Genomic DNA, 26527 nt, shown 5'->3' with positions numbered 1-26527 from the left:
TTTAAAAATGAATGAAGAGATTGAAAAACGTAACGAATAACGCGATTCGATAGTAACGAAAAATGCGCCTGTAAATAATGTATAACATGGCTATATATACAGGGTTACCCAAAATAAACGGGTCCCGTGTACACTTTACTACTTAAAGTTGGGGCATGTTTTATTTGGGTCACCCTGTATACACACAGATAATCTTATATATATATATATATATATATATATATATATATATAAAATGTTATGAGCAGTTTTTTGAAGCATGTAATTGAATGATGTGAATGAATGAATTTTATATTTTATATTTTTATTGTTATTTTTTATATTTCAAGCGGACCTCTGCTCTTGGTCACAAAAAGCATCAAAATGAAAAAGAAAGCAGTTGAAAAAACTGGAACTTTCTAGTATTGACAGCATTCATTCCTGGCAACCATGTTCGAAAGAGTTCACGTGGATTATTTTAGCCGTTTCTGGAAGAAGATTTATTATTTATTTATTTTTTTAAAAATGTTGCAACGTAATAGCGTTTAATAAAAAAAGTATGTAAAACTATCACCGTTGTTATTAATACTTTACTGTACTATCATTATGATAACATTATTTTTACCGTTTAACAATTTTGTTCTAATTTCATTATTCATATTGAAATCAATTGCGTCTTTTTTGCCGTTTGAATTAACCGCTTGAAATATAAAAGTAACAAAAATATTAAATAAAAATATAACCTTTAAATCACTATCCTAGAAGCATACGTGGACATTTTACATTATATATGTATGTATGGTTATATATATATGTCTAAAACAAAGCTGATGCTCACTCCTGCACCGGGCCAGTCATACGTGAAGTCGAACATCATGGTCTGCGGTGTTAGACTGGGAGTAGTTGATTCATTTGTGTACCTTGGTAGTTCTGTCGAAGGATGGCTGTCTCGATACTGAAATCCACAGCTTTTGGAAGGTTGGAGAAGAGAGTGTGGTCTGATCGTGGCATCACAGACAGGACTAAGATCTGCGTTTACAAGACTTGTGTGCTAACCACACTCTCGTACTCATTGGAGACATGATCATTGCATCAAAGGCATATTAAATGGCTTGAACGATTTCACCAAAAATGCTTGAGACGTGTCTTAACATCAAGTGGCAAGCACAAGTATCCGATACTGAAGTCCTTGTGAGCGCATGTAACTCTAGTGTTGAGACCCTTGTAATCAGATCTCACATGCGTTGGGTGTGCCACTTGGTTCGAATGAAAGATTCTAGGCTGCCAAAATAATTTTTTATGGGGAGCTGCGAAATAGCAAACGCCATCAACACAAGCCTAGGAAGAGGTTCAGGGACTCTACAAAGAATAATTTGAAAATCTTACAAATCGACATCGACACATAGGAAGAACTTATTCTGCAAAGGCCGAAGTGGCGAAAGCTTGTACGTGAAAGTTGTGATGCTCTAGAGAAAAGAAAGCAGGCCCACAGCAATCTGAAGCGGGAGCTTCGTAAAGGTTTAATTGATGGTCTTAACCATGACACACAGAGCTGGAAATGCCACACTTGTGAACGAGTGTTTTTTCAAAAGCTGACTACGTCAACCACCTTAAGTCGCACAAAACTCCTGTTCAAGTTAACTTTGCACCTATTATTCCGAACCAAACGAGCTGTTTAACATGCAAAGTTTGCAAGTCTACTGCTAGTTTGAGAAGACATGTGATTGTTCATAGGAATACTCTTCAACCTCCAGAGGAAGTCAACTCGATGGAAATTGCTCAATTTGTATGTCACATCTGCTTCAAGATATGCAAATCTGCGGCAGGAGTGCAGAGTCATCTGATATGGCATGGACGACAATCATTTGGAAAGATGCAGCAATAATCATATATATATATATATATATATATATATATATATATATATATATATATATATATATATGTATATGTGTGTGTGTGTGTGAGTGTGTGTGTGTTTCAATAAATAGCAATAACTTTATTGGAATGGCAAAATTTTAAAATAATGAAGAAGAAATGGACCATATTCAGACTTTAAATCGCCTAAAATACGAATAAAATAAAAGGGTAAAATAAAAAACGGTAAAATTATATATTATAAATATACAATTTGGTAAAATAAATAAGTCGATTAAATTAAATTAAAAAGACGATTCTACTTTCACGGATTGTAAGGTTTCCTGGAAATGCCATTAATTACCTCTGGGATGCTACAGTGTTTACTAGGTTATTTACAAACTTATCTAGAGTGAAGTGTTTAAAATGTCTACAGCTAATACCTATTTCATCCCTATGATTGAGCAATTTATGTTGGTCTTGGAATGCAATTATAGCTAAGTTCTCATTAAAGCAAAAATATAAATGGAGTTGTGCAGTGTCGAGGCTGTAGTAAACTTTAGGACGCTTCATTTTAAAACGGATATTAGTTCATCTTCTTTAAATAGATAATGAGGTGCTCACACCGCTATTTCGATTACTAAATGATATTTTGTGGTTTTTATATTTTCTTTTGAATTCAGTACTTGTCCCAATAATTTAAATGTTAGGGTTGTCTTCTGGGAATACCCTTTTAGTTAAACATTTTATTTTTAATTTAAATTCTTATTTTTACAGTTACACTCTATTGTCGTTATTGCTATTTTGTGTATTGTTATTTATATCATCTCGATTTACTATTTTCCAGCGTATGTGTGCATATACTTTTGTATTTTATGTGTATATAGGTGTGTATGTGTGTACATGCGTGTATATAGGTGTATAAATGCATATATGTGTGCATGCATGTGCATGTATGTGTGTGTGTATATGCATATATATTTGTATATGTATGTGTGCATATATTTATGTATAAGTAAGATATCAGTTTAAAATACAGATAAATAACTTTACCAACCCAGTTAAAAGAAAATAGTGAATTTGTGCTCCGTTAACGTAAGAAATAAGTCTAGCATATATATATATATATATATATATATATATATATATATATATATATATATATATATATATATATATATATATATATATATTATGATTCTTTGAGGGGTACAAAATTTATATAATGCAATCATGAAAGGAAGACGAAAATTCATGATTAAAACGTTAAAATAAAGTAAACGTTTAAAATAAAATTAACGAGGTGAAGAGAATAAAAGGAGGAAAAAAATGGGGGAGTCAGCTGACCGGTTTCGCCCTCGCTTTATCAAAGCTCTATCGAGGGATTTGAGTGAAAAAAAAATAAAGACACGAATGGGAAGCGAAATTATGTACAGATAAAAATAACGTTGTGTTACGTTATGTATGAGGGGAAAAAATCTCTGCACTATACGATCGTTTCGCGCATATATAAATGACTGGGAATAGGCTAAAATCTTTCATCTTTTCAGCTTCTCAGACGTCATATGAGCGTGATTAAAATAAATTAGTTGAGTCCATTGTAAAAAAACTGATTTGAAGGTTCTTATCAGTATTTTCTAGTAAAGAAACTTTAATGCATAAAAACCCTGTCATTTTAACGCCGTTGCATTTATACGCCAATATTTTATTTTAATATTTTAATTTTTACTATAGTTAAAGCTAGTTACTAAATATAGTTATCAACCAGTACACATAAATGTCTTCGGAGATGTATAGTTTAGCTAAGTAAATCAATTGTTTCAAATTGTCTTTATTTTACTACTAAACGTATATATTTACGAATGCGGTGAAATAATTGACAAAAAACAAAAAAACAAAAAAAAAAACTATAGGCAGCGACAGAAAACAACTACTTACTTTCTGATTTATGTATTAATGAAAGCTATAGTGGTTGAAGGTAGATTTATTGATGTTGAGAATGACAATTTGACTATATTCTTATTAACAGTCTTACACATCTAGTCACTTTGAAAGAAATTCCTTTCTACAATTAAGAACAATTTCTTAAAGATATTTTAAAAGACATGCTTATTGTGTGATGGATTAAACCATATCGAATTACGGCGTTTATTTTTCTTCTTACTGACACGTAAATAAAAAACGTAGCTTACCTCCGAAATTATCTGTTAAGACATTGGAAGGAATAAACACGTTCGACTCACTTTCTTGAACCCATTTCGATTGATTTGCTTCTGCGATTGGAAAACTGATATTATTGAATGGATTCACTTTTGCTAATTCAATGACTGGAAGAAAAAGAAAAAGAATCACATTCATTATCATCAACATCACATAAGGGTTAATGTCTGTTTTATGTGCTGGCAAGTGTTCAATGGATTTTAGACATTGACTTCTAAACTAACATACCTCTGGCCACGTATTTATTTATCCCTCTTTTATTTCAAATTTATACTTTATCCCATGTTTTCCAAGATGTTTTCTTGTCAACTGACCTTACTTCTTCAGTAATATTCAAGATATATAATTAACAAAAGTGTATTAACAATATTATGTTACAATAGATACGCGTCTGATTCTGAGTCAGTGATTGCCAGTAATAATTGCCACGATGTTTAGTCGTAACGGAATTTTATCTGGGTAATTAATATATTTAATACCGAAATGAACCATAATAATTACATATGTCATTTTAGATTTTATGCAGATTTTCTAACTTTTCTGTTATAGGGAACACACCCATACACACAGACATTAGGTTGTATATATATATATATATATATATATATATATATATATATATATATATATATATATATATATATATATGTGTGTGTGTGTGTGTGTGTGTGTGTGTGTGTATGCGCGCCTTATAATATGTTTCCATTATATCATTTTGAATCCAAAATGGCATAATGGAAACATATTATAAGGTATTTACAGCTTCTATTACAATTTTCGGATTTTAATCATGTCGAAACGCACTTTATTTCCTTTTGGCGGATTGGTTGTTACTATTTCTTCTGATGAGTTAAGGGCAAAATAGATTCACTGATTGATGTAATAATTAAGTGATTGATTTTGAGCAACAAAACAGATACTGTCAATGTCAACTGAATTAAAGGAATAAATTGTCAACTGAATTAAAGGAATAAATTGTAAGATAGTCAACATCATGAACTTTGGAATATAGTCCTTTTTCATTCATTCACTATATTGCTCTATAATTTCATTGAACTTCTTAAATAAGGATTGGTATATATTATAAGGAAATAAAGTAATTTCCACAGATATATTAAAATTTAGATAAAATAGGAAAAACCTTCTAATTTAAACACAGCGATAAATCGTCAACTTGCAAACTCATGTAGCTCAATATTTGATGAGATAGAGCTGAATATTTAAATCGTTTTTTAATTATTAATGTTAATTATTTTAATTAACTTAATGGATTAAAGCTTAAATGCCAAATTTGATCACAAATGAATATCGCAAGTAACTATAAAACTATATTCACCATTACATAATAGAACTGAAAACAAAATTCCATTAAAACAGGTGTAAAAATTTTTAATATACATATGTATAGTCTTTATTGATCACAATGATAGTCTGTACTTGAAGAATTTAAATCATCAAATATACACGGCCACATAGACATTAATGAAACAAGTTCAAATACACTTTTAAAATTTATAAAATTCAATCAGGACCAATGATTTTCAAACTTGCTCAACATTTAATGGAACTTTATAAATATTATATGAACATTTAATTTGACTTACGCCTTCAGGAAGAGTAATCGTTGAAATGCGATTGCAGTCGCTTAAGCCAAATTAACAATTACACACATATATGTACATGGGTGTTAAGTCCTCCCAAGAAATGACATTCGTCTGATAAGACGTTATAGTCATCATGCCAATGTCTTGTATTCTATTGTGGATTAAAACGTTTCTTCAACACATCTGTATGAATAGTCAACCCAGAACAATAAATATTCATACCTACCAAGATTCTCTGTTGAAATCGTTGTTGTTTCGTTGTTTTTTTTGGAAGCAACTTTTCCAAAATCGCCCATTTGTTTCATTATTGCTGCTGCAGTAATGTTATTCTGAATGAAAAACGAATAAACATAACATTTAGTTTGATTGTGCCTGTTTTACGGCATGCCAACCATTTGCAATAAATACTGTATACCATTAACTGAAGACAAATTGCTATTTTTCATCACATTAATCTGAATGTGTAACACATCGTTTCTTGCGTAAGAAAATGGCGGGAATTGTTCAATTGTATTTGATAAATACCAATTAGGAAATGTGGACAAAAATGTGTGATGTTGAAAATCTCGAAAAATATATAGATCCGACATGATGACCCGTTGCATCGTAACGTTGTATTTTATGAACTAGTAGAGAGGAATTCTGTTTACTTGCCTTCCCATGGGGGCAGATTTAGATACAAGGTCTGTTTGTAAAGTCTGAAAACTCCAAACTCTCGAATAAGACAAAAAATGGCTTCAGCCTTAAAACATTTTACTCGATTTGAGGACATAAAAAATGAAGGGTATTCTCAGAACTGATGCTACACTTTGCTCAGGGTTCATATATTTCTTTACTTTAGTAGTACGTAAATGAATTCAGCAGATCAGCAAGGATTTTAATTCGATGTAGCCGATTACATAGTCTGAGATCGTATCGATTATGCTAACAACACCCAAAATAGAAAGAAAGGACAAATGCGGCAACGTTGATGGTCAAAAGTCTGTAGTACACAGGGAAATAATTCATCCTAATGTTGCAGTAACGTCGTAACAACGTCGTAACACCGTCGTAACAACGTCGTATTTTCCCATTGCTGAGCAAGGCACGCTATAAGATCATTCAATGTTTGCTGTGGATAAAAAAGTCGAAACCAAACGAAAAATATTCTGTAGTATGCACACTAGTCAGGATGTAAAGTTTCCCCGACCTTCTTCGATCACAACGCAATTTTAACTAATATTCCATGTATATTACGGATATTGCTGGAGTTTAAATATATATATATAAACAATATATATATATACATATATATATATATAAATAATATATATATATATATGTATATATATATATATATATATATATATATATATATATATATATATATTTACCGTCACTGGATTTTTTTATCTTCCACCAGACTATCCATTAATGTGTAATCACCTTTTTCTTTAGCATATTCCCTCTGCTTAACTTATTTTGTTTTCAAGTAAGATCTTTGACTTATCTGTTGTTTCATCAAATACTTCTGCATGCAAAATCCGATCCTGAATTTTGCTAATTCCTACCCTCTGATGAGAAGGAGAGTATTTCTTCGAAACTCCGCGGATTAAGGACTATCCATTTATCTAGTGTTTCCTTTTCAGATTAAATATGTTTTTAACTCATTTCAAAGTGTTTTTTAACATATTTCATTAACTGTTTGCTCATATTATAAGCTCTATTTCCTATTTGGTATTATCGAGCTTTTATATCTGGCTGAGACAAGTTTATAAATATTAATTCTTTAATATTTATAATTTACTTTAATTTTACCATCTTGGATCATTTTGGTAAATTCAATTGTAATTTTCATTTTATATATATATATATATATATATATATATATATATATATATATATATATATATATATATATATATATATAAATATATAACCATATATACATATATATAAATATAAAATAAAAATTACAATTAAATTTACCAAAATGATCCAAGATGGTAAAACTAAAGTATATTATAAATATTAAAGAATTAATATTTATAAAATTATCTCAGCCAGATGTAAAAGCTCAATAAAGCCAAATAGGAAATAGAGCTTATAATATGAGCAAACAGTTAATAAAATATGTTAAAATAAAATATGTCCTGCTCTAAGTAAATCTGACGACCTAGTCCACAAATTTCCTGCTCTAAGTAAATCTGACGACCTAGTCCACAAATTTCAAAATGTCATCATGACAAGTTTCAAGAAAAATACACGATTAAACCCGGTTCTCCAACTTCCAACGTAGACCCCTACTACCATGTCTCCTTCTCCAACATCAGGGGTCTACGTTCTAACCTTCCAGAGGTTGAAACCCAATTACAGGAGACTAAACCAGACCTTTTATTTTTAAGTGAAACTGGCATTGGACAGGCTATTTCCATAGAAGAGTTCGCAATTAAAGGATACTCTAACTTAACCTCTAAATCTGACCCCCAAGATCGCCATGGGCATGGAATATGTGCCTATATTAAAGATAGCTTTCCATGTGGTAGGGACATCTCCAGGGAAGATCCTAACTTACCCTATATGTGCTTCCGGGTTGCTTTAGCTCACACTACGGCATTTTTATTTACTCTCTATCGCCCCCACAACAGCGGAGTTACTATCTTTAAAAGCATATCTGAGAAAATTGACCAAGTCCTATCTGCTTATCCTTCAGCTAACATTCACGTATGTGGAGACTTCAATGTTCACAACGTCGAATGGTTGACCCACTCAAACAAGACCGATGATGAGGGGAGGTTCTGTCATGATTTCTCCATTGCCTATGACCTCACTCAGATTGTTCAGGAACCCACCCGTGTGCCCGACAATGACGGCCAGTATGCAAGCCTACTAGACCTTTTTCTCACAACTTGCCCTGAACTATGTTCAGTTTCTGTTCTGTCGCCTCTTGGATCTTCCGATCACTCTGTTGTATCAATTAAGATAAAAATGAAATGTAATAAGTCCCCAGACGTACCTCTCCATCGTACAGTATATCGATACACTAAGGCTGACTGGGATAGCTTCCGTACATTTATAACTGATCTACCTCTGCATTCCATATTTAAAAAGGATGTGTCCTCTATAGTATTAGACCTGACGGAATGGTTAATTGTAGGTATTGACCGTTTCATACCCTCGAAAAAGTTTCAGCAAAAACCTAACAGCCAGCCATGGTTCTCTCCAGAATGTGCTGCTGCCATTGCGCACAGAAATCACTTTTTCCACTGTTTCCAACGTAATAGATGTATGGAAACTAAAGCCGCTTTTAGGACTGCCAGAAACCATTGTAAGAAAGTAATAAAGAGCGCAAGATGGTTGTATGGTCAATCTGTTAAGTCCAAAGTAGCTGAGCAGCGGCTTGGTTCCCACCAGTTTTGGCAAATAGCAAACAGAATTCTGAACAGAAGTGTGCGCTCCATTCCAACTATCATCAATGGACCTGAGGTAATCTCGTCAGCATCAGACAAAGCCAAACTCTTTGTCAAGAACTTTGCAGCTAATTCTACCTTTTGCGATCAAGGCCGCCAACCCCCAATATTTCCTCCTGTATCTGAAAACACACTATGTGATATACGTATATCTGTACGTGATGTTGCCAAGCTAATCAAAAACCTTGATTCCAGTAAAGCAACTGGCCCGGACGGTATTCCAATTATAGTACTCAAAAAACTTCAACCTGAACTAGCGCCCATACTTACAAAACTATTTAAACGTTGTCTTAAGGAGAATAGTTTCCCATCTCCCTGGAAAATTTCATCAGTATGCCCTGTATTTAAGAATTCAGGTGATCGCTCATCCCCCTCTCAGTACAGGCCAATAAGTCTCCTGTGCGTCATGAGTAAGTTGCTGGAATCTGTGTTAAATACAGAAGTAATCAACCATCTCAACAAAAATAACCTTCTTAGTGACACTCAATATGGTTTCCGTTCTGCTAGATCTACAGCAAATGTGCTTACAGTTATATCTCATAGGATTAGCAAATCTCTCGACGGAGGCAACCTTTCTAGGGCAATTGCTCTTGACATATCTAAGGCCTTTGATAGGGTATGGCATAAAGGTTTACTTCATAAGATCTCTAGCTATGGTATAGCTGGAAATGTCTTCTCAATTATTAAATCATTTCTTTCTGATAGGTTCATAAGAGTAGTAGTTGAGGGGCAAAAATCAGAAGCTCACAGTATTAATGCCGGTGTCCCTCAGGGGTCCATCCTGGGCCCAACTCTTTTCCCGATCTACATTAATGATCTTCCAAATCACATCCTTACATCATTTGTAGACATTTATGCTGACGACACTACCATTTATGGTAGCACATCTAAGACAGTAAACGACCAAGTTCTCTCCAATTCTCTCTCCTCTGATCTTGAGCACGTAGTACAATGGGGTAAGGAGTGGCTGGTTACTTTTAATGCATCTAAAACCAAGCTTCTCTCTTTACATCATCAACATTCTGATCCACATCTGGCATCAATTGAAATGAATGGCTCTCGTCTTCAGGAGGCCTCAAGTTTTGACAAGCTTCTGGGCTTGACCATTACTCCTGATCTTAAATGGAACACATACATCAAATCTGTTGTCAAGGCCGCTGGAAAAATGGTGGGATCTTTCTATCGATCCAGTAGATATCTCACTGCTGATGCAATTCTCTATCTATATAAGAGCCAGGTACGTCCAAGGATGGAATACTGTTGCCACATCTGGGCAGGAGCTGCTAGAAAGGACTTGTCCTGCCTTGATAGAGTTCAAAATAGACTTCGTAGCCTCGTAGGAGATGTCCTTTTCTCTTCCTTGCAACCTCTATCTCACAGAAGAGATATTGCGAGTTTGTCTCTGATGTATCGTTATTTTCATGGAAAGTATTCGACTGAGCTTCAATCTATGGTCCCCCTCTCGCCAAACTTTCACAATAAACACTCGTCTAGTTGTAAACACTATCAATAATTCCCCCCACTCTTTATCTGTGCCTAAACCTAAACGTAGATTCCATGAACAAAGCTTTTTTATTAGAACTGCACGCCTGTGGAATTGTCTTCCGTTTTCCTGCTTTCCAGCTGACTACAATATGGTTGTCTTCAAGTCTAACGTAAATAAGTTCTTGATGAGTCGTTCCATATAAGTTATCAAATTTAACAAATTTTCATTACTAATGATTATTATATGGTCCAATTTCTACTGTACACTCTTTAACCCTTATCCTTGAGTGGCCTCTTGGCCTTGATAATGAGTTGATACCTATGAAAAAAAAAAGAAAAAGTCCAATGTGAACAAGTTCTAATTGAATCGTCCCCCTAAGTAATCCAAGTTACAAAATTCCCACTGTTTACTATGCTAAAATCACAATGACTAATGTATACCTATTAACCCTTATCCTCGAGTGGCCTCTGGGCCTTGATAAGTGGTGACACCCTTGTAAAAAAAAACAAAAAAACTTTGAAATGAGTTAAAAACATATTTAATCTAAAAAGGAAATGCTAGATAAATGGATAGTCCTTAATCTGCAGAGTTTCGAAGAAATACTTTCTTTCTCATTAGAGGGTAGGAATTAGCAAAATGCGGAATCGGATTTTGCATGCAGACGTATTTGATGAAACAACAAGTCCAAGATCTTACTTGAAAACAAAAAAAGTGAAGCGGAGGGAATATGGTGAAAAAAAAGGTGATTACACATGAATGTATAGTCTGGTAGAAGATAAAAAATCCAGTGACGGTAAAATCCAAATGTAAAACTTCAAGAAAGTTAAAAGAATTTCCATTTGTACAAGTAAAATCCAGGGAAGTCCCCTAATTGGAAGAAGATGGTCCATAATAATCAAACGGCAGAAATCCATGGAATAATTCACAAAAATGTGTACAAGGAAAAAAGAAAAGATTCCAATAATATTAATAAAAGAAAAATAAGATATGCTTTTCACTCTACTTCCGAGACATAAATATAAATAAGAAAGATCAGTGAAGAGAAAGAGGAGAGAAAAAATGATTATAAAGTTAAATATAAAATATAAAATAAACAGAAACAAAAGTCAAAATGACACAGATAGGAAATGTTAAAGGCGCGAAAAAGATATATAGGGCAAAATAATATAGGTCAACTGAAATGTACAGGTCATCACAAAAAAAGTCAGCAAGAGTTGTTAGACAACACTAAATGGAAAATAAATAAATAAATAAATGAATTAATAAATAAATAGAAAATAAATAATAAAGAAAGAATAAATAAATAAATAAAAAAATAATTAAAAAATAAAATATAAAATATAAAATAAAATAAGATAAAATAAAAATAAAAATAAAAAGTAAAATAAAAATTATTTAAGGGGAGAGGATGGCCGGTATCTGCAATTTCAGAAAAAAAAGAATTAAGTAAATGCATATAGTAAAATATCAGTAAATATACATACAAGATATGAAAGTGTGGGAAGATTGATGTATTAGAGTGATAGGAAAGTTTAAAGAATAAAGCAGAAAATGAAGATAAATAACCGGCCATGCAAAGAAGAGATAAAGAATTAAAATAAAGGATTATTAAATTATAAAGTATTAAGAAGTATTTAGAAAAACGATAAAGTAAAAGTATTTTTTATATCTATATAAAGGGTAAAAGTACAAACTATGTAATTTCAAAATTGCCATAATTAAATTTGGACTTATGTTTAAAGAAACAGATCAGTTCATTTTTAGAATTTATTATATTATTACTTTGAGGGGAAGTAATTATAGATATAGCTTCGGTTGTGCAGAGGCGACATGACTTGGAGCCTGGAGTATAAGACTTAACTTTTTTATGATAGTCCATTTGATTGAGATGGGGGTATTGTTAGAGTTAAGTTTTTTAATTAAAGTGGTTAGAGAAGTTCCTTGGTTATTATTAGAATTATGGTTGTTAAAAGAAGAAATGTGGTTTGATATTCTTTTCTTAATTAATGTTGAAGTAGCGCCGATATATGTATGTACTTTGTTAAAAGCTCGAGGTCTGGTATTAATATTAATTTTCTGATTTGTATTAGTTAAATAGTTTGAATTTTGTTCATAATGGTGGGACAATGTCTGTATGAGGGCTATTTTGGAGGGGATAATGAGTGTTGTTAGTGTTAGGATGGCTATTAGGAGAAATATTATTATTATTATTATTATTATTATTATTATTATTATTAGTATTATTATTATTATTATTACTAGTTGTATGATTGTAGAGGGAAAGGCTGCTCGAGTGGTGTATTGGATTAGTAACTATATCAGATGGAGGATGGGAAGTAGAATAATATGAAGGCGAAATATTAGTGTCTGTTATGGGAGGATTGCGTGGGAGCTCAGTAATAGTGCAAGAATATATAACATCTTTATAGATGCAATCATTATTGAGTGGGCAAAGATATTTGTTATTACAATTACAGTTAGTTTTGGGTTTAATTGGGAAAGGGATTTTTTGGGCTGATTTAATTTTTTTGTTATTAGATGTTAAGATTCTTTGTGCTAAATTAGGCATCGTTGAATAAGAAATCCTGATTGAATTTTTATTGAAAATAGAACTATATCTGTGTTGGTATTTGAAAGAGTTTTGTACAATGTTGAAGAATTCCTTAGGCATATTAGTTTTGACATTTAGGCTAAATGGAGGATTAAACCAAATACTTTTCTTTCTCCTGATGCGACTAGGTGGGTTAGAGGCATTGCGATTAGTATTTTGGTTTGGATTATAAATATAGACTTGTTCATTGTTATTGATAGCGGCAGATCTTGTTATTTGAACTGGTTTCTTATGAGTCATATTGTGTGTGATTACAGATTTAAAGCGGTCTGCAGGAGGAGCATAATTGTTGTATTTAATCTTTTCCTTGTGTCCTGAGTTCCATAAGGCATTATTGAAGAAAGTTGCATTTTGATTAAAAGTTTTTTTATCAGCAGAAAGAGCAAAAATTCTTCTAGAGACAGATGGTACTATAAATTTTATAATTGAGTTGGGGTGGTGAGAAGATTTATGAATGTATAAAAACGTAAGATTAGGTTTATGATAGGGACTATGAGTTTCGGTGTTAAGATTAAGTGTAACATTTAGAAAATTTGAAGTTTTTTTGTTTGGTTCGATAATTATAGAAAGGCCAAAGTTATTGAAGAAGTTATGTAATTTTTTAATTGTTTTGTTTTACTTTCTTCGCCTGGCTGTTGTAGAAAAAAGGGCATCGTCTCTATAAAGACCCCTTGGATATGTTTAAAGTGGCATTTAGTTATTTCAGTAAGAAGAGTCTCACAAAATCGGTAACTTCTGCAGAGTCAGAAGCACTCATCAAGATGTCAAAATTATCAGGGGTATCCTTTCTAGTCTCCCCTTAAATAATTTTTATTTTACTTTTTATTTTTATTTTCATTTTTATTTTATCTTATTTTATTTTATATTTTATATTTTATTTTTTATTATTTTTTTATTTATTTATTTATTCTTTCTTTATTATATTTTTTCTATTTATTTATTAATTAATTTATTTATTTATTTATTTCCATTTAGTGTTGTCTAACAACTCTTGCTGACTTTTTTGTGATGACCTGTACATTTCAGTTGACCTATATTATTTTGCCCTATATATCTTTTTCGCGCCTTTAACATTTCCTGTCTGGGTCATTTTGACTTTTGTTTCCGTTTATTTTATATTTTATATTTAACTTTATAATCATTTTTTCTCTCCTCTTTCTCTTCACTGATCTTTCTTATTTATATTTATGTCTCGGAAGTAGAGTGAAAAGCATATCTTATTTTTCTTTTATTAATATTATTGGAATCTTTTCTTTTTTCCTTGTACACATTTTTGTGAATTATTCCATGGATTTCTGCCGTTTGATTATTATGGACCATCTTCTTCCAATTAGGGGACTTCCCTGGATTTTACTTGTACAAATGGAAATTCTTTTAACTTTCTTGAAGTTTTACATTTGGATTTTACCGTCACTGGATTTTTTATCTTCCACCAGAATATCCATTCATGTGTAATCACCATTTTCTTAACCATATTCCCTCCGCTTCACTTTTTTGTTTCCAAGTAAGATCTTTGACTTGTTGTTTCATCAAATACGTCTGCATGCAAAATCCGATCCCGCATTTTGCTAATTCCTACCCTCTGATGAGAAGGAGAGTATTTCTTCGAAACTCCGCAGATTAAGGACTATTCATTTATCTAGCATTTCCTTTTTAGATTAAATATGTTTTTAACTCATTTCAATGTTTTTTTAACATATTTTATTAACTGTTTGCTCATACATATAAATATATATAAATATATATATATAAATATATATACATATATATAAATATATATATAAATATATATATGTACATATATACATATATATAAATAAATATACAATATATATAAATATATATATAAATATATATGCATATATATACATATATATATAAATATATATACATATGTATATGCATATATATAAATATATATACATATATATTTACATATATAGATACAAATATATATATACATATATATACATATATATATATACAAATATATATGCATATATATACATATATATATACAAATATATATACATATATACACATATATATACAAATATATATACATATATATACAGATATATATATATATGCATATATATACATATATATAAATATATATGCATATATATGCATATATATACATATATACATATACATATATACATATATATACATATATATACATGTATATACATATATATAAATATATATGCAGATATATATAAATATATACATATGTATATATATAAATATATATATAAATATATATATAAATATATACATATGTATGTATATGTGTGTATATATACACACATATACATACATATACATATATATATATACACACATATATATATACATACATACACACTGGTGATATAGACCGCTATATAACGGGAGAATGAAAATAAGTCAAGATCGGCCACGACGCAATTTTAAACGGTATTCGATGAATATTACATACCTTTTTTTCTAACTTCACCCACGCAGGTTTACTATCTTTTGCAAGAAGGTTACTGAAGACGCCGACCACATTCTACAAAGGAAAAGAGTCAGAAATATATTTAATGCATAAAATAATGTAGCCGATTTTTAAATTTTTAAATTTTAGACCAAAATAGTATTTAAGTTGACAAGTTAAAAAGGCGGGGATAGATGAAGTTGTTGTAGCGGGTCGGGAGACTATATGAAAATGCTCTAGTCGACCGTACAACTATAAGGTAGACAGGCAAAAGAGAACGGCAATAGCAAAAGAAGTATGACAAAAGCTGAAGTACGTTTAATAACGGCGGATTGTCTTTTATTTACCAAAAAGAAATAAATGCAAGTGGCAAATTTGAAAGGCCTGGAAATTATGGTCGGTCGAAGTAAATCAAAATCAACCTCTGAAATGGGACAGCTTGGAAGGCTGCAGGAGGTACTCGAGGGTGTGCTGGAAGGCTGCAGAAAGCTGCGGGAGACGCTGAGAGCTGCTGGAAGGCTGAAGTCCGCTGGTTAAGAAGGGTAGTCTCAAAGAGTAGGCTGGCAGTAGTAGTTGCATAGAAGGATATTATGGTTCGCATAAGTAGTGTAGAAAAGGTAGCCCCGAAAAGGACTGTTGAGTCGTCAATTTGACTGGAAGTGTCAAAGCTGCATTCGAGCGTTTATGGTTAGGCAGACGCGTTGTACTTATGAAGGAATATTTTTACAGCAGGCTTCGCTCTCAGTAAACCCTCCCCCAAAAAACAAACAAACAAACAAACAAACAAACAAACAAACAAACAAACAAACAAACGAATGAATAGAATTAATTCATCATTGAATCAATCACAATCAAAAGCGTTTCACATGTAAATTGATTGTGTTCATGTTCGATTCGGTTTGGAATCAAAAGTCTATTGAAATTAATTATTTGAAAAAAATCAAATTTCATTCGTTTTTTCGTTCGCTAAAATGAAACAAAAATCGGCATAACATCCGTCTACGTGCATAGACGCACGTGAGTCGCACGCGAACACCACGCATGTCGCATGTAAACAACAAGTGCTGGTCGTGTGGTTAACATTTTCGGCGCGAAATGCTTCCATTGTGTGTTTTCTCTATTCGAAACTATTTTGAAACACATCGCCACAAAGTAAAGTTGATAACTGCGCGGACTGTCGACTTTCCGACTTTTGTACGAATTGTCTAGGATCTATAACGCCTGTTTCGCTATGGATAATGACAACCTTAATGTGGTTATTCTAGTGAGTATCTCACTCTACAAGGAATCGATGAAACCAATGCTGACAACAGATTCAAGCGGAGAAAAATCAAGGAATCTTGATCGATTCCAATTAATGCATTTTAGCAAGTTGCTATCCAATATTTCGTATTCCTTCAGCCATTTCTTTATATTTCTTCATGCTCCAAACTTGTATAATATATTCAGAGTATGCTTTTGCTTTAAAATAATGTTGATATGACAATACACCGAGATTGAGCGATGTTTAGTCTGGTTAGTCCGAAATTCGTGACCATTTATGGAATATTATGTGCCGCAAAAAAAAAAAAAAAAGAAAAAAAAAATCAAACCGGCCACAAAGTTGTAACAGACTGATTTATATTAGGTTGGTGCAAAAAAATGTCGTATTTTGACATTATTTTTGCACCAACCTAATACAAACTATATTTTTTTGTATTTTTTACTTTAAATATAAAGTTATTTTGTATTATTTTTTCACATTTTTGAATATTTACATGGGAACAACTAATCTCTGGTTGTTGGGTGATGGAATTTTGCTATTATGCGGGTAGCTATAGAGCCACGGTGTCACCAACATGACATAATTTTTTAACTTGAAAAATGATCAATATAAAATTGAATCTTACCTTAATATCTTTAGTGCTGACGTCTTCCGACTTGTCTGTGATTCTGGTAGCAATATCCAAGGCTTTAATGGTTTCGTCAATATCTTCTGCATTCAGAGATTCTTTGGTGCCATTGGCGAGGCTTTCCACGGAAGCTTCGAAATCTCCTCCGATTTCAATTTCAACTTGATGAAGCTTGGAAAGGAGAAAAGAAATAAACCAAATAAATGATTTTTTACATTTACTTTGGACTTTTCTCCTCTAGAGTTTTGATAATTTTATAACTCCTTGGACGTTTCAACCGATATGAAATGCGACCATTTTCATGCATATTTTTTCATTTATGACGAGTGACATTTGCCTCTGAAGATATTCATTCATTGCTGTCCACAAGATATACCTTACAGAGTCTTTGTAAAATTGATGGAATAACGTCAGAATTATATTCTACACTAGCAGCCCAGCCCAGCCCAGTCCAGCTTTGCGCGGGACCTATGTACTGTTCATAACTTTATATATATATATATATATATATATATATATATATATATATATATATATATATATATATATATATAGATATAAAATATATTTTAGTCATCGACATACAGACCTGTTTCGTTGTATCACAACTCATCAGTGCCGCTAGACTAACACCTCTCCCAAGCCGAGGATCGAACCTAGAACCGTCGTGATGACAGTCGGCAGTCCTACCCCCTTGACTACGGAATCGGTGGCCGAAATTAACCTGTCCGAACGATTATTTAAATAAACATTCGTCCGCTATATATATATATATACATACATACATACATACATATATATATATATATATATATATATATATGTATGTATGTATGTATATATATATATATATATATATATATATATATATATATAATAAATACGAAATCACGATGAATTAAAATACCATATTTAAACTTATTTTACGACGAGGCAACGGGGCTGTCTGCTAGTATATATATATATATATATATATATATATATATATATATATATATATATATATATATATATTTAAAAGTTTTACTCATGTTCAGGTAACAGAACATCTAAAATTTCAAGTGTTTGAACCCAAAATTGGCAGAGGATTTTGGAAAAGTTTACAAAGGTTAACTCTTTCAACTTTGACCTCTTGGCAGCCAAATTTTATCACAAAAGCTTATTAAAAAGCTTGCTGCATCTCTGAATACCGTTTATGTAAAATTTCAAATATTTAAATTCAAAATCGGCTGAACAGAGTGCTAGAGACCGCAAAGGTAAAATCTTTTGACCTCTTCGAAGCCAAATTTTCGGCTAAAAACCAATTAAAAAGCTTGCGCTATGTCTGAATACACTCCATGTAAAATTTCAAATGTTTAGCCCTCAACAGACACACACACGCACACATACACAGACAGACAGACAGACAGACAGACAGACAGACAGATATGTTCACGTTTATAGATATACTAGCATGGGTGTCCGGCGTTGCCCGGGTATTTGGAGGTGTATGTTGAGCAAAAAAAAAAAAAAAAGCGGTCAATTTTTTAAAACTTTGACCCCTATTATGACCCCTTAAAATGTATTATTTTGGGCTCAACTCAAGTTATTAAGTTAGATCCATGTCCAACGAACCTATATCTAAAATTTTAAGTGTGTAGACCCAAAATTGTCGGAGGAGTTTGGTAGAGTTCTCAAACGTCAAATCGTTGATCTTTGACCCCTTAATCGCGAAATTTCTGGCCAAAAACCGATCACATCGATTTTCTCAAATCTCAGTGCCCTGTATATCAAATTTCGAGTCTGTAGACTACAAATTGACAAAGGTATTGGGTAGGGAAATGTACACAGACACACACAGACAGACACTTTCACTTTTATAGATATATATATAGATAGAGTAGCATTTTAGCCCGGCGGTGCCCGGGTGTTTGGATGTTTATGTTGAGCAAAAAAAAAAAAAAAAATAAAAAGTGATAGTAGGAAGGCAGGTTCGAACCCGTACCGCGAAGGAGGAAAAGAACGGGGGAAAATACCTGACATTTTTGCGGTTACGACCACCGCCAAACCTGAAGTGACTTATGTTTAAATTAAGACTAGACAATCGAAAGGAGAGGATATCTTTCAAAAATATAGGCGAAAAAAGCGACCCCCCCTGTAGAAAAGTGCCTAGTTGAAGGTGAAGATATTAATGTTTTTAGCCAATTTTTCGATATTTGTCGTATGAAAGGTCGAACTTCAAAACGATTCTGATCTTAGTAAAATCCGTCGCCTCTGTCGAAAGTTTTAGGCAGACATGGAAACATACATACATACATACATACCTTTATATATTGGTAACTAAAATTTTTTGACATAAACTGATGAAAAAGTTTGCCCAATCTCTGAATACCCTTTATGTAAAATTTCAAATATTTAGGCCAGAAATTGTTTGAGTAATTTGGTAGAAACCGCAAAGGTCAATTTTTAAAAAACTTTGACCCCTATTATGCCTCTTTAAAATTTATTGTTTTGGGCTCAAATCGAGTTATTAAGTTAGATCCATGTCCAACGAACCTATATCTAAAATTTCAAGTGTTTAGACTCCAAATTGTCGGAGGAGTTTGGTAGAGTTCTCAAAGGTCAAATCATTGAACTTTGACCCCTTGAAAGCCAAATTTCTGGCCGAAAATGGACCACAAAGATTTTCCCAAATCTCAGTACTTTGTATATCAAATTTCGAGTCTGTAGACTTAAAATTGACAAAGTTATTGCGCAGAGAAATGTACTTACTTACTTAACTTGCTCGACCGTCGAAGTCGACGAATACACAGGCATCAATCAGTTCGGCGTCTGGGGTTGGTGGGTCCTGAGATGGCTGATGAGGCCAATCCGTGCTCGGCAGACTCTTCCACACTCTGGACACGTGAAGGCGGTATCGGCAGGCTGTGAACCGGCAGCCTTCTCCTTCCCCCTCTTGCGCTTCTGCTGGTCGTGGATCATGCGTTGATCCTCTGCCCTGTCGGCTCCCAGTCTGATGGCGCAACGCCAGGCAGAACGTTCCGCAGCACGACTCTTCCAAGACTGGGGGCTGATGTTAAAGTCTTTGAGGGAGGTTCTCAGGCAGTCTTTATATCGTTTCTTTTGACTTCCTGCAGTCCGCTTTCCCTGGCTGAGTTCCCCATAAAAGAGTTGTTTGGGGATTCGGCCGTCAGGCATGCGATAGACATGGCCTGCCCACCGGAGCTGGGTTTTGCGGATTATGGTGGTGATGGTATGGAGCCCCGCGCGCTTCAATACTTCTGTGTCAGGAATTCTGTCTTGCCAGCGGATGTTGAGAAGATTACGGAGGCATCTGAGGTGGAAGCCATTCAGCTGTTTTTCATGTCTTTTATATGGCGTCCAAGTTTCACAGCCGTAGAGTAGGGTTGTCAGGACGACTACTCGGTATACTTTCAGTTTGGTTGCGAGTGTAATGCCTCTCCTCTTCCACACATTGTCTCTAAGCCTTCCAAATGCACTGCTCGCTGTGGAGGTCCTATGGTTAACCTCAATGTCAATGTTGGCGGTGCGGGAGAGGGTGCTGCCAAGGTAGGTGAATTGCTCCACAGCATGAATCTTCAGCCCTTTGACAGTGATGCGGGTTCGTGGTATGCATCTCCTGGGGCGGGTTGGTACATAACTTCTGTCTTCTTTGTACTGATGGTGAGACCAAAGTTGTCACAACTGGTGGAGAATCCGTTCATTTGACGTTGCATCTCTATCTCATTTGAGGCGTTAAGGGCGCAGTCATCGGCAAAGAGAAGGTCTCTGGTGATGGTTTCCCTCACTCTCGTGACTGCCTGCATTCGCCTGATGTTAAACAATTTCCCGTCACATCTGTACTTGATGTCAATGCCAGAGTGACTGTCTTTGAAAGCGTCCTGGAGCATGGCAGAGAAAACCATAATGAAGAGCGTCAGGGCTAAGACACAGCACTGCTTGACTCCGTTGGTCACAGGGCTCTGAGGGGTTGCCGTCATCCAGGACACGGGCGGTCATGCCCTCGTGGAACTGCCTGACAATAGCGATGAACCTGTCTGGACAACCAAATTTTTCCATGATTCGCCAGAGGTCATTTCGGTAGACAGTGTCGAAGGCCTTGGTCAGGTCGACGAATGTGGTGTAGAGGCCCCGGTGCTGCTCGACACACTTCTCCTGCAGTTGGCGTGCAGCAAAGATCATATCAGTCGTCCCGCGGCCCAATCGAAAGCCACACTGGCTCTCGGGAAGACGACCATCTTCAAGGTGTACCAGCAGGCGGTTGAGAAGGCCGCGGGCCAGGATCTTCCCGGCGATGGAGAGAAGGGATATCCCGCGGTGGTTGTCACATGACTGACGATTTCCCTTGCGTTTGTAAATGTGAACAATAGTAGCATCACGAAAATCTTGGGGTAGTTCTTCACTCTCCCACATGGATTGGAAGAGTTCTGTCAGTCTTACAAGCAGTGTAGGTCCACCAGATTTGTATACTTCTGCTGGAATTGAGTCGGGGCCAGGGGCCTTCCGAGAAGAAAGTTGCTTAATGGCTTTGCTTATTTCCTCTAACAAGGGTGGGATGTCGAGCTCCTCGTTGATAGGCTCCTGGCGTAGTCAGTCGATGGCTTCATCGTTGATGGAAGAAGACCGGTTTAGCACGCTGTTAAAGTGCTCTGCCCATCTATCAAGGATCTACTTTTTGTCATTCAAGAGAGTTGTTCAATCGGAGCTAAGCAGAGGGGAGGAGCTAGAAGACTGGGGACCGTAGACATCCCTCAGCGCATCGTAAAACTTCCTCATATCATGGCTATCGGAATGCTCCTGGATCTCATCTGCTTTGGCGCTGAGCCAGGCATCCTGCATGGAGCGGAGTCTGGCCTGCACCTTGCTGCGGATGTTTATGAAGGCAGCTTTCTTTGCGAAGCACTTGGTGTCACTCTGATGTGCACGGAGAAGTTGGCGTTTCTCCTTCAGGAGGGGTTGAATCTCAGAGCCATTTTCATCAAACCAGTCCTGGTACTTCTTTTTCTTGGGTCCAATCATTTCGAGAGCGATGGAGTAGGTGGAGTCTCTGAGGTGTTCCCACTGATCTTCAATAGTGTCCGAGATGGTAAGGGGGGCATATAGCTTTTCGTTGATTGCTTCCTGTAGCTCATGGATGACATCTGGACTTTTCAGTTTCTCCACGTCAAGGCGTTTTGTGACTTTCTGGACCTGAGGCCGCCTCTTGGGTTGGATGTAGAGGCACATTTTGGATATGATCAGGCGGTGGTCTGTCCAACAGTCGGCACCACACACAACCTTGGTCAACCTTACATCTCTCCTGTCCCTTGCCCTGATGATGACGTAATCGATCAAATGCCAGTGCTGGGAGCATCCACGACATCTTGCTACGGGTGGGTAGGCGGAACATGGTGTTGGTGATGGAAAGGTCGTGTGCAGCACAGAGGCTGAGCAGCCGTAGGCCGTTGCTATTACACTTGCCTACTCCATGGTGGCCAAGGACCCATTCCCAAATGGAATGGTCAGTGTCAACACGGGCATTGAAGTCGCCGAGGACGATGAGCTTCTCTCTCTGCGGCGCAGCGGAGATGAGGCTTTCCAGATCTTCATAGAACTGGTCCTTGGTATCTTTGGGGTCAGTCATGGTTGGTGCGTAGGCGCTGATCAGTGTGGCGGTTCTTCCCTTGCTGAGCGGGAGTTGCATCTTCATCAGCCGGTCATTGATGCCGTCCGGGATGCTGACCAGCTTCCTCACGTGCTCAGTCTTGATGGCGAAGCCCACGCCAGCGTCTCTGCGCTCCTCGCTATTTCGTCCACTCCAGAAAAAGGTGTAGCCACCACCTGACTCTGTCAGTTGACCCTTGTCTGAGAGGCGAGTCTCACTGAGGGCTGCGATGTCTACTTTATAGCGGGCAAGCTCCCTTGCCACAAGAGCAGTTCTTCTCTCGGGTCGGTCAGCTCTGGTGTTGTCGAGCAAAGTACTAACATTCCATGATGCTCAGGTAAGCACCAACCCTTTCTTTCTCATGTCTCGACCGCTGTGAGGGAAACCCCGCAATCCGCGGTATGCTGGCCAGGGGTGATGGTGAAGCAGCTATGTTTAGGGCTCCTTTTATCGCCCCGTCCTCATGCTATGGAGGCGAGCAGAGTGATCCTGAAAAGGACTGCTCGGTCGGCCAGCCAGTTGCCTGCACCCCCTCGCTGCTTCGGTCGAGTGGAGTACAACCAGTTTCTGGGCCGCCTGTGTGCAGGTTTGCAACTACAGCTCCCAATGATTTCCACACCTGCTGCTTGGTGTTGATGCAATGTTTGACACCCTGACTTGCGCTGGATTTGGATTATAGTGCGGGGGACTTGTGCTGCATCGGCCTCACTCTCTCGTCCTGGCTCGCCCAATTCCAACGGCAAGACATAGTCGAGACGGCTGGGGACGAACAAAGATGCAGGAGCTTCCGGAGGGAGGCAAGTATGCCGTCCAACCGCCTACGGGGCTCCACTCCGTCGTTTCTGTAGGGGTTGCTTCCCTAGCCTTATCCATTTCCATGGCTCTCACAAGGCAGTGAGACCATTTGACCCATGGCTGGGATAGGGATTGGTAATGTGTCAGGGCATGTCCATACGTCGGTGGGCCGTATCACAGTAGAGAAATATACACAAACACGCACACACACATACACGTTCACTTTTATATATATATAGATTTACAGTGAAACACATGGTCGGCATCCTGCAAATGTTGTTCATCCTATTTTCAAGTATCAAAATGCAGCTGACAAAGCATGTAAATAAATCAGATCAATGTAATAAACCAAAGACCCCAAAAAGGTAGGAAATTATAGCAATAATTAAGTCCTTCCACACAAAGAGGTTATTCCACACGAAAAGAACATCATTACTTAAAACATGTGAAGAATATAATCTAAAGTTATGCTATCGTTTTTTTTACATAAGGCATAATATTTCGTTTCATGTCAGTTTTGCGTTGAATCTGAAAATCATGTTTACGGTTTTTGAAATACAAAATATAACAAAAATTGCTATATTTTCATCTATTTTTTTTCAATCATATCGTTTTATTTTAAATTGGATTGCTTTATTTAAAAAAAAAGCAAAATGTTTGTTCATATTACACTTAAATTTCTGCATGCTTGTACATTCAGCCAAATACAAGTGGTGGTTACGTTATCGAAAGTTTGCACTGCTGTATCTATTAGTTCTAAAGCTGGTAGAACTTTTTCAGAAATATAACGCTTGATTAATTACTAGGTGCAGATTAATTACTAGGTGCAGATTAATTACTAGGTGCAAATTAATTACTAGGTGCAGATTAATTACTAGGTGCAGATTAATTACTAGGTGCAGATTAATTACTAGGTGCAAATTAATTACTAGGTGCAGATTAATTACTAGGTGCAGATTAATTACTAGGTGCAAATTAATTACTAGGTGCAAATTAATTACTAGGTGCAGATTAATTACTAGGTGCAAATTAATTACTAGGTGCAGATTAATTACTAGGTGCAGATTAATTACTAGGTGCAAATTAATTACTAGGTGCAGATTAATTACTAGGTGCAGATTAATTACTAGGTGCAAATTAATTACTAGGTGCAGATTAATTACTAGGTGCAAATTAATTACTAGGTGCAGATTAATTACTAGGTGCCGATTAATTACTAGGTGCAAATTAATTACTAGGTGCAGATTAATTACTAGGTGCGGATTAATTACTAGGTGCAAATTAATTACTAGGTGCAAATTAATTACTAGGTGCAAATTAATTACTAGGTGCAAATTAATTACTAGGTGCCAATTAATTACTAGGTGCAGATTAATTACTAGGTGCAAATTAATTACTAGGTGCAGATTAATTACTAGGTGCCGATTAATTACTAGGTGCCGATTAATTACTAGGTGCAAATTAATTACTAGGTGCAGATTAATTACTAGGTGCGGATTAATTACTAGGTGCAAATTAATTACTAAGTGCAAATTAATTACTAGGTGCAAATTAATTACTAGGTGCCAATTAATTACTAGGTGCAGATTAATTACTAGGTGCAAATTAATTACTAGGTGCAGATTAATTACTAGGGGCAGATTAATTACTAGGTGCAAATTAATTACTAGGTGTAGATTAATTACTAGGTGCAGATTAATTACTAGGTGCAAATTAATTACTAGGTGCAGATTAATTACTAGGTGCAGATTAATTACTAGGTGCAAATTAATTACAAGGTGCAGATTAATTACTAGGTGCAGATTAATTACTAGGTGCAAATTAATTACTAGGTGCAGATTAATTACTAGGTGCAAATTAATTACTAGGTGCAGATTAATTACTAGGTGCAGATTAATTACTAGGTGCAAATTAATTACTAGGTGCAAATTAATTACTAGGTGCAGATTAATTACTAGGTGCAAATTAATTACTAGGTGCAGATTAATTACTAGGTGCAAATTAATTACAAGGTGCAAATTAATTACTAGGTTCAAATTAATTACTAGGTGCAGATTAATTACTAGGTTCAAATTAATTTCTAGGTGCAGATTAATTACTAGGTGCAGATTAATTACTAGGTGCAAATTAATTACTAGGTGCAGATTAATTACTAGGTGCAGATATATTACTAGGTGCAAATTAATTACTAGGTGCAGATTAATTACTAGGTGCAGATTAATTACTAGGTGCAAATTAATTACTAGGTGCAGATTAATTACTAGGTGCAAATTAATTACTAGGTGCAGATTAAGCAAAAATAAAAGTATGAAAACTCGAACGGAGTAAAAATAATAGGAAGCATTAGTTTTGCTCTTACAACAATCAAAATGTGAGAAAAAACATTTTAGCTGTTTTAAAGTTGAAAAGTTCAAGATAATCCATTTTTTTTTGTTTTGTTTTACATAATATTAAATGCCTGGTATTAATTCAGTCATTTAAGCAAGGATTTTAAAATATTTAAATAATTTATTGTTTAGGTATATAGTT

The 26527-nt window shown here is 35.0% G+C and overlaps 1 protein-coding gene across 1 annotated transcript in view; it reads right to left on the bottom strand.

Annotated features, from left to right (window-relative positions):
- The window catches only part of LOC145248727 (adhesion G protein-coupled receptor L2-like), a 98308-nt gene that overhangs the window by 59308 nt on the left and 12473 nt on the right, over positions 1 to 26527 (bottom strand). The window contains exons 4-7 of the mRNA XM_080110377.1: positions 17557 to 17730; positions 15671 to 15742; positions 5887 to 5989; positions 4029 to 4163 (exon numbers count right to left, since the gene is read on the bottom strand). Of these exons, the coding sequence (XP_079966503.1) occupies positions 4029 to 4163; positions 5887 to 5989; positions 15671 to 15742; positions 17557 to 17730 (484 nt within the window). The remainder of the gene's footprint in view (positions 1 to 4028; positions 4164 to 5886; positions 5990 to 15670; positions 15743 to 17556; positions 17731 to 26527) is intronic.

The sequence above is a fragment of the Euprymna scolopes genome, chromosome 27, assembly GCF_053919585.1.
Source record: "Euprymna scolopes isolate OS-2025 chromosome 27, ASM5391958v1, whole genome shotgun sequence".
In the NCBI taxonomy this organism is placed as follows: domain Eukaryota; kingdom Metazoa; phylum Mollusca; class Cephalopoda; order Sepiida; family Sepiolidae; genus Euprymna; species Euprymna scolopes.
The sequence above is the reverse complement of the archived record's forward strand: the minus strand, read 5'-3'. Positions and strand labels throughout refer to the sequence as shown.